Here is a 17,079-nt window from a genome sequence, read left to right on the forward strand (position 1 = left end):
GGCAAGTTTACAAAAAGAATGAAATGCCCAGATTAAAGTTTCATCAAGCCACCTTCAGCTGTGCTTAAGAAAATAAATTAGACTCTCCACGTATTTCACTGATAAATGGATTATTTCTTTCCTTGCTTTTCCTCAAGAAAGGCAGACATCATAACTTCAGTTCAGATGTTTTTGTGCTGCATACTGCAGTAGAGAGCAGGCAGATACCATCTAAGAGAAAGTCAATGAGGGAAATATCCCTCACCAGCCCCCTTGTAAAACAGAAGGGATGCTTTCACCTCCAGCTTTTGATTTTTGTTTTGAGTGTGGCAAAGCACAGATGTATTCCATCCCTAGAGAGTTTGAGAACTCAAAAAACATATTGTCCAGAGAACTAAAGCAGCAGGCCATTTATCATGACGCCAATTTTCCTGACAGTGGTGCTTCATGAGCAGAAAGAACCAGACCAGTTCTTTGTACCCAGACAAGCAAATGCAATCTTACCAGAGTGAATTCAGCAAACACATATGAGAAATTCATTTTTTAATCTTTTCATTTCAAGTAGCTCTTTGTGGAGGTGCCATTAACTAAATCAATGAAATCTCACATCTCAATCAGATCACAATTTTAATTTTCAAATCCAATAGCTTCTCATACTTGCTGGCATCTCAGGCCCATGCTATCATGTCCAGCTTTCCTCCTATGGACATGGAGTCTCATGGGAATTTTTTGGTTCAGCTACTGTTATACCACCATTGTGCCAAATTCAGCCTTCCCACATCTTAGTTTGATAGGTGGGGAGCACTATTCCCGGCTGTTGAGAAGGGGTCTTGTGAATTTTTCCATGAAGGGTAGCATTTATTCACAATCTTCCCATTCTCAACCTCTTACTTAGCTAGGATTACAGAGCTGAACCACGGGCTTCCATCTAATCTGTGGAATATTTTATCCACAAGCTATATAGTTCATTTACAAAATAGTGTTTAGTACCACTGTTTCATTTGTTCACTCTTTGTCCTTCCATTTCTGTACCCTTCTGTTATCCTCCCAAAGACAGATGAATGAACAAACAAGGCAAAAATAAAACAAGAAAGAAAGACCCTTTGTTTCCATTTCCTGGTGTTCATTTCAATAAAAAATATTTCATATTATCAGAGGCACATAGGTATTGCTGCTTTGTGTTTTTTTCCTAAATGTATCCACCTTTGGTCTCACCGTGTGTGAATGCCTAGAGTATTATATAATTTGTCATATTCCCATATATTTGTATTATCTATCAAACTTTTTTGTGATGTAAGATGAAGGCATGCATATCTGTCTAGAGAAGATGTGTTCTGATTTCTGGCTGGTATCTAGAGGCATCTTTACTCTAGGACAATCACTTTTTAATTAAATCCTGGCTTGAGATTCACAGTATACCAGGGTAGTTTTCAATGGAGAGCCAATGTCAATCAACTTGCAAATTTTCAGGACCAATTTGTTTCTTTCTTTACTTGATGTCAAATTTGGGACAGCTAGTCTCCTTGTGTTCCTCTAAGCATGAAGGTAGGTTTATTTCTAGTTCATCTGTGTGCTTTGTACAACCTCTTAGCTTTATGGGAGGCCTCACATTAAACAACTCATCTTGGATTCTGTCTTCTTTCCCTATTTGTATGAAACACTGAAAACCACACTCCAAATCTCCAGGATGGGAAAATACCCTTAAGACAAACGCCCAGCTTCAGTACTTTTTTAAATTAAAATCTCTCTTTTCTAAAGGTAAGAGTATGTCATATGATATCACAGTCCACTGTATAATACTAATATAAAGACAACTAAAAAAATAAAGTCCAAAGACATTTTCTTTTTAGAAACAGAAAGACATAGCAACTTGATTTCAACACTACTAGGATCTGTGTGGTAGTATGAATGATAGCAGGTACAGAAAACATGTAGTCCCTAAACAATTTTCTCAGTAGGTCATCGAATAATCCTTAGCCTTCCCTGAAAGAATCCAGGGAAATATCTCTGCAAGTATATACAAGATACATTTTCATCATTTCAAAAGAAATAGCATTATTTACTTTCAAAAAACTACTTGAGCCAATGTAAAAAGGTTTTGTTGTTGTTTGTCTAGAATTTCATCTACCCTGTGTAGTAACAGAGCTTCGATTGCTTTGAGCAGCAACTCTAATGGAGACTTTTATCTTTGATTAACAAAAGGTAAATTGAATTGTTTAATATTTCATGAATACAATAATTAATAATAAAAGAAAACAATCTTTGGATCTACACTAAAATCTAAAAATGGGGGCTGGTGTTACTATTTAAATGGTAGAGCACTTGTTTCTAATCCCAGCCCTTGAGACACTAAAGTCATTCTTTGTCTCAAGTGAAGTGTAAAGTTCAAGATCAGCCTGGGCTATTTTTTTCTTTTTAAAATTGATTTAGTTCTTTATTTTCAAAGTGATGTATAGAGGAATTACAGTTTAATACATAAGGCAGTGTGTACATTTCTTATCCAACTTGTTACCTCCTCCCTCATCCCCCTCATCTTCCCTGCTCCCCGTTTCTCTCCCCTGTATGAGTTGTACAGCTGGTTTACAGCATATAGTTTTGTATACGAGGCAAGCACTCTTGCCACTAGGCCATATCCCCAGCCCCAGCATATAGTTTTGCAAGTATTGCTGTTGCATTGGTTGTCTTTTATCCTTTGCCTCTACATTTTGATATTCCCCTTCCCTTCTCTAGTTCCAGTACACATATACACAACATCCAGGGTACCAAAATCATGAAACTCTATTTAAAAAAAAAAGATTGAAATAATTCACTGGATGCAATTAGATGCAGAACACAACCTATTTGCAATTGTTTTATATGAAACTTCAGTTTGATTCCATACTTCCAGTCTATTCTTTTGTTACAAATGGAAAATCTACATATATTCTGAATAACTTCATTCTTATATTTACCAAACCTTTTTTCTAATAAAAGGAGGGTTATCATTGCATTCTTTTTTTCTGTTTTGCTAGTATTAGAGTTTGAACTCAGAGCATCAAATTAGCTTAAATGGATGGCTCACTCTGCTGATACTCTACCACTTGAGTCATACCTAAAAATTCATTTTGCTAGTTATTTTGGAGAAGGTATACATTCAGAGAATTTCTGTGAAGCTAGTTTCAAACTGTGATCCTCTATAACTCAGCCCCTAATAAGCTAGTGTGATAGGCATGAACCACCAGCTTTTTTCTCATTTATCAATATTTCAACCTTTAATTCCATTTGCTTTGCTGGTGTATCCTGTAAGTCTTTATCCCTAGCTTTACATTTTCTTTTTTTAACTACTATAGAATCCCATTGTTCAGAAAACCTATTGAAAATATTCAAATTACCCTTTCTAACACCACACCAGGAGAATATACCTTAGCTTATTCCTGCTTGTTTTTAATTTCTATCTTCAACTGTTATTCTTTCTCTAAATATTCTATATAAAAAGGAGATTCACGAGCCTCCTCGCTGAGTGGGTGACCTTGTACTTTTACCTGAAGCCTCATTTCTTTCCCAGATGCATTGTAACTGTCTCCTAGCCTAATGGAATTAGAATCATATACATTTGAAGGATGAGCACTTTACAGGAATGAAATACTCTTTTTTTTCCATTTATACTAATTGAAATAGTAACTTTTCTTCTTAATTATAACTACTGATGGAGTCTAGCTTAAGTGATCCTTTTCAAAAGTAATTCATAGTGGGCTTTTTGCATAAACAGAGCATTGAAAAACTATGGTTGTGGAAAAATTTCAGAAAACTGCAACAACAGCTCAGAGTCAAGTTCCCCAAGCTAAAAATGACATAGCCTGGGTCCTTATCCTTCTTGCGTCTTCTATCATATGAGCATCACTCTTATCTTTCACAACAGCAGTATGGGAAAAAACAGAAGCATAAAGTCCAAATCAACATTGTCCCTTCTGATATATCTCATTAAAATAAAAAAGACAGTATGTAACAGAGGAACACAAAAGCAGCTCTCTAAAACATTAGTTAAGTGCAACACAATGGGACAGAAGGGGAGCAAGAAGGGATGTCAAGAGTCCCTTAAATGGTATAAATTCATACTTTATACTGTTGAGTAACCCATTACCTATTTTCATTAAATGTCTATTTTTCTTTCAGTTTCATCATGTAACTGTGAAATCAAAGAAAGAAAGAAATCTAAGGGGGAGAAGTACAAGTGTCTAGAGAAATAGAAAACAACCTCTTTCAACTACTTAGTAAACAAGTATATATGAGGGGAAAAACCAACTATTCAAAAGAAGATGAGTCAAACATATGTGCAAAAGAAAACTGCCCTCTATCAGCAAAATTCACAATTAAATAATTTAACAGTAAGTAGGAAAGATATTTATCACAAGATGTCAATAAAATTATCTCTTCCCATTATGTATACCTTCCTTATATGGGCAAAAATGACATTTCTTTATATAATGTTTCAAAGTCACGTCTGGTTCAGGATTATGATGTTGTAAATCCAAAGGCAAACACAGTGCTCACTGGTAATAAAGAAAAGGGGTGATTAAAGTATGTAGTACATAAAAATTCTGTGGATGCTTTTTGATAGGTAATCTATGAAATGTGCATATAGACAAATGAGAAATACCTTTGAATTTTCCAACTTAACTAAGCAGCAAGTGGTTCACTTCCTTTACCATCCACACATATATATTTATAAAAACTAAACAATACAAATGGAAAGGTGTAGATACAAAACTACTACCTAATAAACTACAAAGCTGGCATGGCTTGTGAGTTCAAGATTCAAGAGGAATTCTTTTGGAATAGCCCTCCAACTTAGTTTCCTAATTTGAGAGAAGATTTTTCTAATTTATTTTAAAATAATATTAAAGGAGGAAGATTTTATGATCTTTCAAAGTTCATATTGAAATAGTTAATTGCTTTTATGTCAAGAAGTTCTCTCTTATATTAACTGAAGTTTGTTCCTGTAATTTAAGACCATTTATCTGACTTTGACCTTGATGTTGACAGAGAAATTGTGAGCAGATTTCCTATAATGACCATTTATATACCAGAACCAATTATTCAGTCACCTCTGAGCCTTCTATCCTCAAGGGTGGACATATGTAAGTTCTTTAGCCTTTTCTGACAGGCTTTATCTCTGTTTCTAAGTCAATCCCTCCCTCGCTCCCTCTGTACTCTCTCTTTTCGCTTTGCTTAATTTCTGTCTCTTGAGCTTCTTCACATTTGTTAATGAGACGATTGTAAGTGAATGATTATTACTTTTCAGCTTCTATAGTTCTTATAGCCACATAATATGCTGCTTAATTTAAAGTATTGCAGTTTTTCATTCAGGGAGAAATCCTTTATTTTGTACATGTCAAAAGATTGTAAGTAAAATCATATTTCCTTCTGGAATTTGCATCATAGGCAAATATTATTTGCCTGGTAGCAGGAGGGAAAAGAGCAAGAGTTGGAAAGAACTGTGAATCCTAGCTCTGAAAACCTAAGACCAGGACACATCATTAAACTTTCTGTACCTCTGTTTACTTTCCAGTGAATTAGAGATAATAACATGTTTTTAGGAATGGGAACTTAAAGGAAGTAGCACATGGATGGACATTAACAAACAGACTATCAAAGAACTGTAAGTGCTATTACTGCCATCATATAACTTAATGAAAGCCCCATTGTCTTACAGAAGTGATCACAAGTGGTACAGGTTCTCAATACACAGCATATCAGATACTGTAATTCATGTATAAATGTGTCAGGAAAGAAAACAGTGATTGATAAGATATATTTGATCATGTTTTTTATTTCTCTGTGAGTAAAGAAGCAAAGGGCAGGAGGAAGAAACACTTAAACTGGAAGAACAGAAGCTGAAAAGTCCTGCAGAACAGGATGCTGACTGCCTGTGACAGGAGGGTGAAAATTCAGCAGAAGAGCTGAGCTGACAAAAGATGGTCCCAGGAGGCCCAGGGCTGGGGGGCAGGCCACATATGACAGAACCTATTAGAAAACAGAATGGTTGGGCAACATAATCTTACTTCTCCCTCTGGAATTTGTATGGAAGAAAAGCTGAAAACCCATAATGCTGTTTCAAGCACCAATTCTTATTCCTAATTCCGGTAAACAGATGGAATCTTTCCCTCTGAAACACCATAATGTTTCTTATATTGTTGTTTTTTTACTCACATTTACTTTAATTCAGCTCAATAAATACTTACTGGATGAAATTATATGTATACAGGCTAGGTAATAAGTACTGAAAATATATTAGGGAAAGACCTAGATATAGAAGCCTTTCTTATAAAGGGGTAAAGTTGGAAGGTAGCATTACCCTAAACATAGCATTGGATAATTGTGTAATATGTTAGAAGATGATCAGTGCCAGGGGACATAGCAATGAATGGACAAGACTAAAGGGAACAAATGAAGAAAAGAGTCAGGCTATCCATTGATATTTGAAGGGAGGACTCTGATAGGGTTTCAAAAACAAGAAGCTAGCCCCATTATGCCATTTGGAAGAAATCACCACAGCAAATGTCTACTGTGGGAGGGAGTTTGGTGGAGCTCAGAGAAAGCAAGGGAGTTGATAAGGCAAGAGCACCATCAGTAAGGGGGATGTGATGAGAAATCAGAGGCATAAGAGGAAAAAACTGAGTGTCAGAGGTCCACCCACAGTAGTTCTGTAAGCATAAAATGTGAGTGGAAGTCAGAGTGAGTCATTGAAAGATCTTATCTCTCATTTTTGTTTTTCATGGAGAATGGTAGGTTTTCCATCCACAGCATGACACAATCTGGTATAAGCTTTAAAAAGTTAGGTCTGCATATTTTATTCAAGATAGACTTGCAGCCAGATTGGACTTTGAGGACATTACTGTAGTAATGTGATAGTGATTTGGATCATAGTAATGTGGATGAGAAGAGGTCAGATTCAGGGAATTTGTTGTTAGTGGTGGTGGTGTTTGTCAAGAGGCTAGATTTGGGACCTGATTGCAGTCCCTAAGCTCTTTTTTCCTCAAGGCTAATGCCCTACCTACCACATTGAGCCACAGTGCCATTTCCTGTTTTCTAGTGGTTAAATGGAGATAAGAGTCACATGGACTTTTCTTTCCCAGCTGGCTTTGAATCATGATCCTCAGATCTCAGCCCCTGGAGTAGCTAGGATAATAGGCATGAGCCACCAGTGCTCTTTTCTTTGGCAGCAAAGAAGAGATCAACAGGATGACAATACCAAGGGTATTCAAAAATTGGAGATGCCATCTACTGAGCTCTTTCAGACTATAATTCATCATGAGATGTATTTATGTGAAAGGTTTTGGAGATAAGTTCCAAGAATTCAGACTGAGATTTGACATTTTGTACACTTGGTAAATTCTGATCCTGTGTCACTCATTTAACTATCTATCTCTTATTGTCCTCTTAAGTAAAAGTGTTAAAATGCCTGTGCCCCAATTTTTCTGTTAATAGTAGATAAAGCAACATAAGTGAAACATTTCACAGAATTATTTGTATATAATTGATCATTACATGGCAGGTGTGTTTACCATTATAGTTCACATAAACTTATTTTAATTTTATGTGTTTTGTGTTTATTATTATGTTTCATTTTTGAAGGGAGAACTTTTTTTTCTAAAGAAAGTATCCTGCATACAGAGTTAGAATGTTACATATGACCTAACATATAGTTGGAGAGCCTTGTATAATGAGGAATGTTGGATGCAAATGGGTGATTAGTTTTCCTTTATTTACTTCTAAGGTTGCTAGAAAAGGTGTACATTTATCTCACTTGGCCATATATAGATTTCCAAGCTTTAGGCACGAAATATATTGGCAGAACATTGCAAGCTGAATTTCCATCACAATTCCTTTTTAAAAATATGTGTTCACAATGACCCCTATATATTTCTCAATTCTTTTATTACTCTATGTACAATTTCCTTCTTGATCTCCAAAATATACCAAGAATTTCTGAAAAGCATGACCGTTTTTAAAGAATTCTCTTTAAAATGCTTAAGGCATTTTAAAAATCTTTTCTTCTCTTGGTGCTTGTAGCAACCCCTTCCATCTTGGTATCATCACATGTAAATTTAACAAGCAGTCAATCACTTTCATCATCCAGGTCATTGGATCATTGATTCTTATTGCCCTGTGTGCTTTTAGTGCTAAGATACTGTCTCAACCCATCTTTACCAAGTCTTCCTGTCCATGAACAGTGTTTCTCTGTGTTCACTCTGAAGATAAAAATAATTCTCATTTTAATAAACAAATCAAATAGAAATGGTCTTATTATTTTGCTAACTTTTAATACAGTAAGGTCTTTAATTGTTCTTGTCTGATTCTAAAGTATGTAGATGTAATGTAAGAAATGTTTTAAATGCTACTCTTAGAATATACAATGAACATAATTCTGTATTTTCTTTCTTTAAAAAAAAAGCACTCATTTTTAAAAAAATCTAAATCCGCAGAAATTATCTGAGCTACAGACTCCTAACCTTTGTTCCTCTGTAATCTTCGGTTTTCCTGTTGTTCATGTTCCTATAGAAATTTATTTGAAGGATACTAAAATTATATTTAAGAACGAATAACACAAACAGAAGTGGAAATAATTAGAATAATCATTAAGGGATTAACTACAAGACATGATAAGCTAGTGAAACAGATGCAGCCAGGGTTTTACTGTTGGCAGAGGTTAATGCTGACGAGTAGCAAATCTTCAGGGAGGAAAGCACAGAAGTGGCAAGTCATTTCTATTAAATGCTGCATGCATCATTACAAAAATATGCTCTGTGTTTTGTAATTCCAGTTTCTATTATCCACTTTGAATTGTCTAGGTCTATGGCATTATTTCCATTTCTACTATGTCTACAGCAATATTCTTTCTGGGATGGAATTTTAATGTTACTTTTCTACTTTAAAGTCATCCTTGGTTCTTCATGACATACTTAATAAAATGTAAGCTTTCCTAGTATGGCACAAAATCTCTTCCAGTTTCTTACCTAACTTGGGCTTCAAGTAGCTCTATTCTCTTATACCCTCACTCTTCTATGTCCATACTGAAGGCCTTCAGGGTCTACTTAATCAATCACCTTTGTGCTCCTTTTCTGAGCCACCTCTACAGAAAGGGTGCTTTTGCCTATTCTTCCACTTCAGAGGGTAAGTTCATGGTCCATACTGGCCACTCAAAATACAAATCTCCAGGGACATAGAGACCGACTAATGGAAATTCACTATCCAGTTAAAACAAATCATAACCTCTTAAAGCAAACAGACACACCAAAAATCATGTACAAATAATCTTAAATTTTTAGAATCTGTTGGGCAAGATGCAGTCTGTTATTTCTCAGTGCTCATTAGGACCATGAGATTGAGGATATTACTATCTTGCTATAATTTGAGGCCACTTCTCTCAAAACTACCTGTAAATTAAGTTATTCTGGAATGGCAGCTCCAATAACCTGGGATGATCAATATTTTATTCTGATAAAGAACACCAGATCTCTAGATTGACCATGAATTCATGTGCTTATCTTTAAAATGAATAATCATGGTACTAAGGATTCTGTGTGGCAAGTGTAAGAATTAAAAGAAAATAATAGACTGCACAGAGTCTCGCTCAGGGTGAGCATTCAGTAAATGTTGCCATTATTATTTGTTGCCTCACAATCACTTTCAGTATTTTTCATGTATTGTGAGTTACACGGCTTTGTCATTCCACCTATAAGTTAAATTGGCTATTGCACTTTGGCCACATGCTACTTTGCTGATAGGAAAACCTGCACAAAGCTAAACTAGAGAATTAGGTAAAGAGATAAATGTGCATATCAAGGCCTGCTTTACTGAGATCATCACATTACAACCAAAAAATGTTAACCTTCAATTTTCTACCTTTACCTTTGAAGTTATTTTAGAGATATCATTTAGCAATTTAGCCACTATTTTTGTGACATCTTTGTAGAGAAACATCTTTAGGGGCTAGATTGGGTTGATATTTGTGAGAATCTAAACAATGAGTACTCATCGAGAAAGCACGATAAACAAGTAGACAGAAAATCAATAAGGATATAGAAGACTTGAACAACTCTATCAACCAAAGTGTCCTAATCAGCATTTATAGAACATTGCAGTCAACACCAGTGGAATACACATATCCTTTGAAGAGCATACAGTATATCTACCTGTATGTGCAATTTCTGAGCCATAAAACGAGTTTTAACCTAAGAAATTTTAAGACACACAGAATATATTCATTTATCACAACCGAATTAAGTAACAACTGAAAGATAGAGAAACGTGTACTGGAAAATCTTCAAATATTTACAAGCTGATTAATGTGCTCTGAATTACCCATAAGTCAATTAACAAATCAAATTAAAAATTACAAAGTAAATGAAATGCAATCAAAAATAACATCCCAATGTATTATATAAGGATTCCCTGAGCAGCAAATTTAGGGGAAGATTCATTGAAAAGAAAAAAAGCATACATTTTAGAACATTAAAAAAAAACTCTTTTAAGTTTAGATTGTAACTTAATAAATGAGAACAGTAAAAAGTTAATATCAAAGGGTTTAAAACAAGAAAATAACTATTGAAAGGAATGTTTATGAAAGGAAACAAAAGGAAAAAAATGACTTCAAAAGATTTTCTTTGGCAGGATAAAATTATATATTTCCAGCTAGACAAACCAAGGAAAAGGAGATGAGACAAAAACTCTCAGTATCTGTAATGAAAGGGGTTATACCATTACAGATTCTATGACTACTACATGGATGACAAAGTATCAGGTTATATGTGAATCTATGTCAATTATTTAAACAATGTAGATGAATAAGTCAAATCCTTGAAACAAAAACAAACTATTACAGTCACTCAAGACTAACATGGAAAGGACTTTATATTGAAAAAATTATTGCTTTAAAAACCATTCATGAAAAATAGAATGAAAATAGTATTAGTGAATGGAATGATTTCCCATGTTCATGAACCAGCTGAATTAGTATTGTGAGAATAATCACACTACTAAAAAGATATTCAGAAGTAATACAATCGCTATAAAAAAAATCCACTGTCATTCTTCACAGAATATGGAAACAAAAACTTAAAAATTCATATAGAAATACTGAAGACTTCAAATAAACAAAAGCGATCTTGAGCAAAAGAGGTACAAATGTATCAAAATACTTGACTTCAAATGATACTGTGGAGCAAAATACCAAAAACAGCATGAAATTGGAACAAAAACAGGCTTATGAAGAACAGAATAGGATAGAAGACACATAAATAAATCCACATAGCTACACTCTGTCTACACAATGCAATCCCTGCAGTTGCAGATTTTTTCCTGATTATATATGTAATATTTTCCTAATTTTATCCATGCTAAAATAAAACTAGCATTTACGAATAATATTTTAGAATTTAGAGCAGTGAAAAAATAACTCTAATAACACAACTCTAAGTTCACTTCATGCTACCTTGTTTTCTACATTAGATTTAACAGATAAGAGTCATCACAGATAAATGAACTGACTTTGTGTCCAACAGAACCTAGCCATAGCCCTGCATCAATAAAAATTAATATATATTAAATATGTGATGGCCCTACATACCTATTTGTTTCATATAACACTAAAACACTCTCTTTAGTCAAATATAATTATCACTGATTTAAAAGGCATTTGCTAGTAGCCTAATTTGTTTCTTCACCTATTATCACCTGTACTGAAGTTAATAATCATTGCAATAGTATTTACCTAATCATAAAACCAAATTCACAAATTAGCACACCATCAACTTCTGATGAACTGATATTTGACATGTAGTTATCAAATATGAACATAATAATAATGGTAGTATTTTAAGGAATCTTAAACATAATTGAATTTCAATAATTCCAAAACATACAATTCAATCTAACACTAAAGATTACAGCAGACTTAATGTGGTTAATAAGTGCTGAACACTGAGATGCATATCGTTATATTAAAATTACTGTCAATTAAGTAGTAGAGATATAGAGAAAAGTCTTAATGCAAAGCTCAATGAAAAAATCCATATGATAAATTAATTTTATGTCTAGTCATTGGCCCAAAATTATTCTTAGCCATTCTAAAACTAGTCCTTAAAATTATCTAGGAAATCTATTTAACTCCCACTATTTCTTTTAAATAATTCTTTTAAGTGTACATACCAAAGCACTGTTTCTACCATTTGCATTAGCCATCCAAATAAATAAGCATTTAAGACAAAGTGATTAAAATGGTCACTACATAGATCAACTCTTTTAATAATAATAAATCTGACCTTCGATTAACACCATTTGTACAGCAATTTCACATTGTCTCCAAACATGTATTGAGTAATACTTCCAAAATTTCTATGCATTCTTTGGCAAACATTCATTTCCATTTTACTCATTTATGAAGGAAAGCACTAGTTCATAAAATGACATGAACCTAGAGACTGTTTTTCTACTTTAGCCCATTTTTCTCTGCCAGGAAAAAGAGAAAAGTATAATACATCAAGCATGAAATAGTGTGACTGTCCCAATAATGAAATGTCCCATTGGCACGTGAGTTTTATCTTTTCCTACCTTTTTATATGCAATCCAGTCAAACACCCTGTCAATATCTGTTGCCTGTAGCACTTCCTGGGACACTGGGTGGGAACTGGCTAGACCATCAAGCAGCATCACTTCATGCAGAACATCTGTCAGAAATCTCTGTTTTTCCTGCAAAACAGTAGGTAGGAAAATATCAGGTGATACATGGATATGATCATGTGACAGTCAACATGAACAGAATGATTGCCACTCCGCCAGTGTATGTGTGTCAGCCTTACATGGTCAGACTTACATGTGAAGAACCCCTCCCTCAAAAAAATGCTCCCCCCACAAAACATTCCAAAATAAAGGTGGCCTTTGATCTGAGCATGAAACAAAATCACTGTAGTCAGACAGGCCTAAAATAACCAAAATAGAAGACAGAGTCTATGTTTTAGCAGTTTGGACATCTGCACAAGAAAATAATAAAATGCAGACTTGCTAGTGGCCACTACAAAATCAAAACTACAACTCCAGATACAAATACCCTTTCTAGGTTACAGATGACACAAAAACTTTCCTTTTAGATTACCCATTTTCAGTCTTGTAACAACACAGTCTCCTGCTAACTGTTCTTCCCTCCCACCGCATACATTGCTCTTTGAAATCCAGGAAACTGAAACTCATAGTAAAAGGCGTGATTGACGTTCTGTGCATCTACTTATATATTCGGAATAAGATGCATAAAAGAAAGACCAATAGGTATTCATTACCATAAAGAGTAAGAACAACTCATGAGATCACTGTTCTCTCTATATCGTATTTGCTCTAATAAAAACAGATTTGTCACCCTAGAAATAAACTCTAAAGTACTTCTCTATTGTTTGTTGTTTTTCAGCAAGTCTGCTTTAAAGCAACAGCTTCTTTTTATTTTTGTGGTTTGTTTGTTTTGAACAAAAATGCTAGAAGAAATTGTCCCTCCTGCCCTCCTGCTTTCATTGATAGAGAAGAGAAAGAAAAAAGCAGTTGCCAATGATAACAAGGACTAAGTAGCCCCAGATAATTCAAGATCCCAATGAGTTTCATTACAGAGATTAAAGACTCCAAGGCTTAAATTGTTCTACTAATTCTGAACTCATTCCTAGAGCAGCCTAGTTTGGAGATAGTAGATAAAACAGTTATTTTGAAACCAGCTGTAATTGCAAACTGAGAATATACTAGTTCTGAGCTCAAAAACAAGTATGCTGCAGGAGAATCCTTACCTGAGTATATGTATATGTTCGTTCATTTAAATCTTATTTTAATAAAGCAATTTTGTCCATCTTTGCTAGGTCAGTGGTTCAATATTTTAAATTAATACATTAATGAGCTAGCCATCTAACTGTATTATATAAAGTTTATTTTCAACCACATTAGCTTTTAAATTGTTAATGGTCCACATATCAAATGTCTTTAGCCCTAAGAGAGCCACAGCCAGGGTCCATGCTCCAGAGAACATTAGAAGCTATGCTGAATCAAAGCCTGCTCTGCATCCCAAGGGCTGCTCAAGACACCTCAAGATACAGATGGAAAGTGAAATTGAGCCTTCATCAAGTGAAAATATGGCAAAAACTAATTCTAAATTTGTTCTCCACGTAAATTCCTGGTTAAATTTTAAGATAAAGAAGATTGATATGAGCATCACTCAGTTTAATCCACAAATGGGATCTCATGAAAATGACCCACACATAGAGAATAAGGGGAAATAATGTTAAAATTCCAAAACAAAAATTTAAATGCTATTTTGTGTGCATGTGTGCTGATCCAAAGGCTCGAATCCAGATCCTGGGCACTGTACTGAAAGCTTTCTTGCTCAAGACTTGTACTCTATCACTTGTGCCACAGCTCCTCTTCCAGGTTTTTGGTAGTTAATTGGAGAAAAGAATGACATGGACTTTTCTGCTCTGGTTGGCTTCAGTTGGTGACCCTTAAAGCCTCCTGAGTAACTAAGATTACAGGTGTGAGCTACCAGTGTCTGGTTAATGTTACTTTTGAGCACATATCCAAACCTGTTACTAAAAAGTTTAAATATATACTAAATTTAAAAGATACTAAAATCAGCTGATGTTAAAAATTTGTGGGTAAAATTATAAGAAGCATAATAATACTTCAACTTATACAATGAACATTTTGATTTCTAAAATGTACCAATTGATGTGTTCCATCTAAGAGATAAAATATATTCAGACCTTCAAAAAATGCTTATTCCATTAAAAGTCATCAAATGTCTAATATAAAACCACTGTTAAATGAACTAAAAAGAATGATTAGCTTGAATCTTATTCTTTAACATTGACCAATAATAAATACATATTGATCATTATTAAAATTTAATCAGTAGATCATTGGTTTACTGGAGATAGGACTTTAGAAAGCAGTATAAACAGCTACGTAACCTTAAAAAAGAAAGTCAAACTAACCTACAAATAAGAAACTTTCATATTAAAGGAAATACAAGTTTTATGACATACCACTTTATGTTTATGGTGAAGAACAAAATAAATCTTTGCCTAGTTAATAGAGATTCAATAAGCAACATTTAAATTTAGTAGGGTTAAGTCACTGGAAAAGATTTACCTTCTGTCATATAGAATAAATGATATTAAGTAATAGGAAGAAAAGTCCTGCGTACAAAACAAAACAAAGAAAAAAACGATTGGGGTTGAAGAAGCCTGACAGAAGAGTCATAAAGGTTAGGAAAAGTTTACCATCAATTGACGAGAAAACGAAAATTCTAGACAGATGCAAAAGCAATTTTACAAAACTATAAAGATATTCCAGGGAGAAAAAAAGCTAACAAGGCCCATGTCACTATAAAACAAATGATCTTAACCTCACAAGTCCCTGGATGGAAGACTTGTGGTAATCAATAGCAACAAGAGCAACAGCAAAATTTGTTAAGTATTGATTAATTTTCTACCATTGACCTGAAACAATAAAAGCTTAAAAATAGAGTACAATTAATGACAGCTCTAATGTTAAGAGATAAAATACTTGGCCAAAGTATTATGAATTATGTAGTTTTCTCTTACAGACTAAGTACCAAAAGTTTTTGAGAAAAATAATACTACCAAATTAATTTATGTACAGTTTATTAGAAAATGTGGAACTTGAACTGACCTTTAAAGGAACTTCAGTGGTTGTTGTGTTTGTGGAAGGGAGGATGTTCACACAAAAATATTTATGATGAATTTTTAATTTTGAGTTTTTATTTTACTATATATTTAAAACTTGAGATTATCTGTGACCTAGAACTTGTTTGTTTGTTTTTTAACTTACAGTACTGGGTGTTTGAACTAATGACCTTATACTTGCTAGGTCACAAGTCCTCAATCCACTCATCTATTCGGAAGGCAGAAGTAGAGGGTCACAAGTTCAAGGTTAGTTTATGTAAAGTTACAAAACTCCAAACAAAACATAGAGCTGAGCAGTGGTGGCTCACAACTGTAATCCTAGCTTTGTAGGTGGATGAAATCTGAAGATTGAAGTTGGAAGCTAGCCCAGACAGAAAAGTTTGTGAGACTATTATTTCCAATTGGCCAACAATAATACTGGAAGTGAAGATGTGACTCAATTTCAATTGCTAGAGCATCAGTCTTGAGAGAAAACACCAACCAAAGAGTATACAACCCTGAATTCAAGTTCCACTACTGGCAGGCACAAACTTTTCTCTCTCTCTCTCATTTTTACAACTATTTTGAAACTATTGCACTAGAACCTTTGAACATCTTTGCAAATGCATTTCAGAAAAATAAGTGAAATTAAAATAAATATAGATTTAATCATGAGAACAAATAGATACTACTAATCATTCATTGTTTTTAATAAATCAATATTAAATCCTTACTCTGTAGCAAATATCAGTACCGAATTTGGAAAGTAGATGACCAAAGCTTAATTCTGGATCTTAAAGAACTCGAGTAGAAAGTAAGTTACAGTGGAAAGACAACTATACTATGAGATATGATATGAAAATATGGAAGATGAAATGAATAACTACTAAGAAAGGCTTCACAAAGATGAAATTAAAGTGGACCATTGAAGAATGGGATGTTACTTACAGGAATGGGAAAGTATTTACAAAGGGGCAAATCCAGCACATAATAAGCATGGAAGACATGACCACTCTCTTTGAATCCCTTATTATTAGGCAGAAGAGTTTAGTCTTAATAAAATGAAGAATAGTAGGCATAATTAAAAGTAGCATCTAAAGAAAATTAACTTTTCTATGGTGTGGTGTACAGAATGGCTTGATGTACATAGAGCCAGGAAACAGAAGGTCACTATTGTTCCAAGAGGAGATGATGTGTTATAAAATGCTTTACTGAAGAACAGTTGGATCTGACAATGTTTTGAATGAAAAATCAATGATATTGATCTTTTGATGTTTTGGTCCCCCAGTATAGTGGAAAGGAAATAAAATTCTGAAATAACTATTTGACTTTTAGAATTGATGAAATTTATTTTTTAATAGGGCAAGTAATTGAAGAGAGAAAGGGGAAGAATACAATCATAGGATTC

The 17,079-nt window shown here is 34.0% G+C and overlaps 1 protein-coding gene across 1 annotated transcript in view; it reads right to left on the reverse strand.

Annotated features, from left to right (window-relative positions):
- The window catches only part of Trhde (thyrotropin releasing hormone degrading enzyme), a 353,088-nt gene that overhangs the window by 117,153 nt on the left and 218,856 nt on the right, over positions 1-17,079 (reverse strand). The window contains exon 6 of the mRNA XM_048359329.1: positions 12,571-12,708. Within this exon, the coding sequence (XP_048215286.1) occupies positions 12,571-12,708 (138 nt within the window). The remainder of the gene's footprint in view (positions 1-12,570; positions 12,709-17,079) is intronic.

Source organism: Perognathus longimembris, chromosome 1, assembly GCF_023159225.1.
Source record: "Perognathus longimembris pacificus isolate PPM17 chromosome 1, ASM2315922v1, whole genome shotgun sequence".
Lineage (NCBI taxonomy): Eukaryota > Metazoa > Chordata > Mammalia > Rodentia > Heteromyidae > Perognathus > Perognathus longimembris.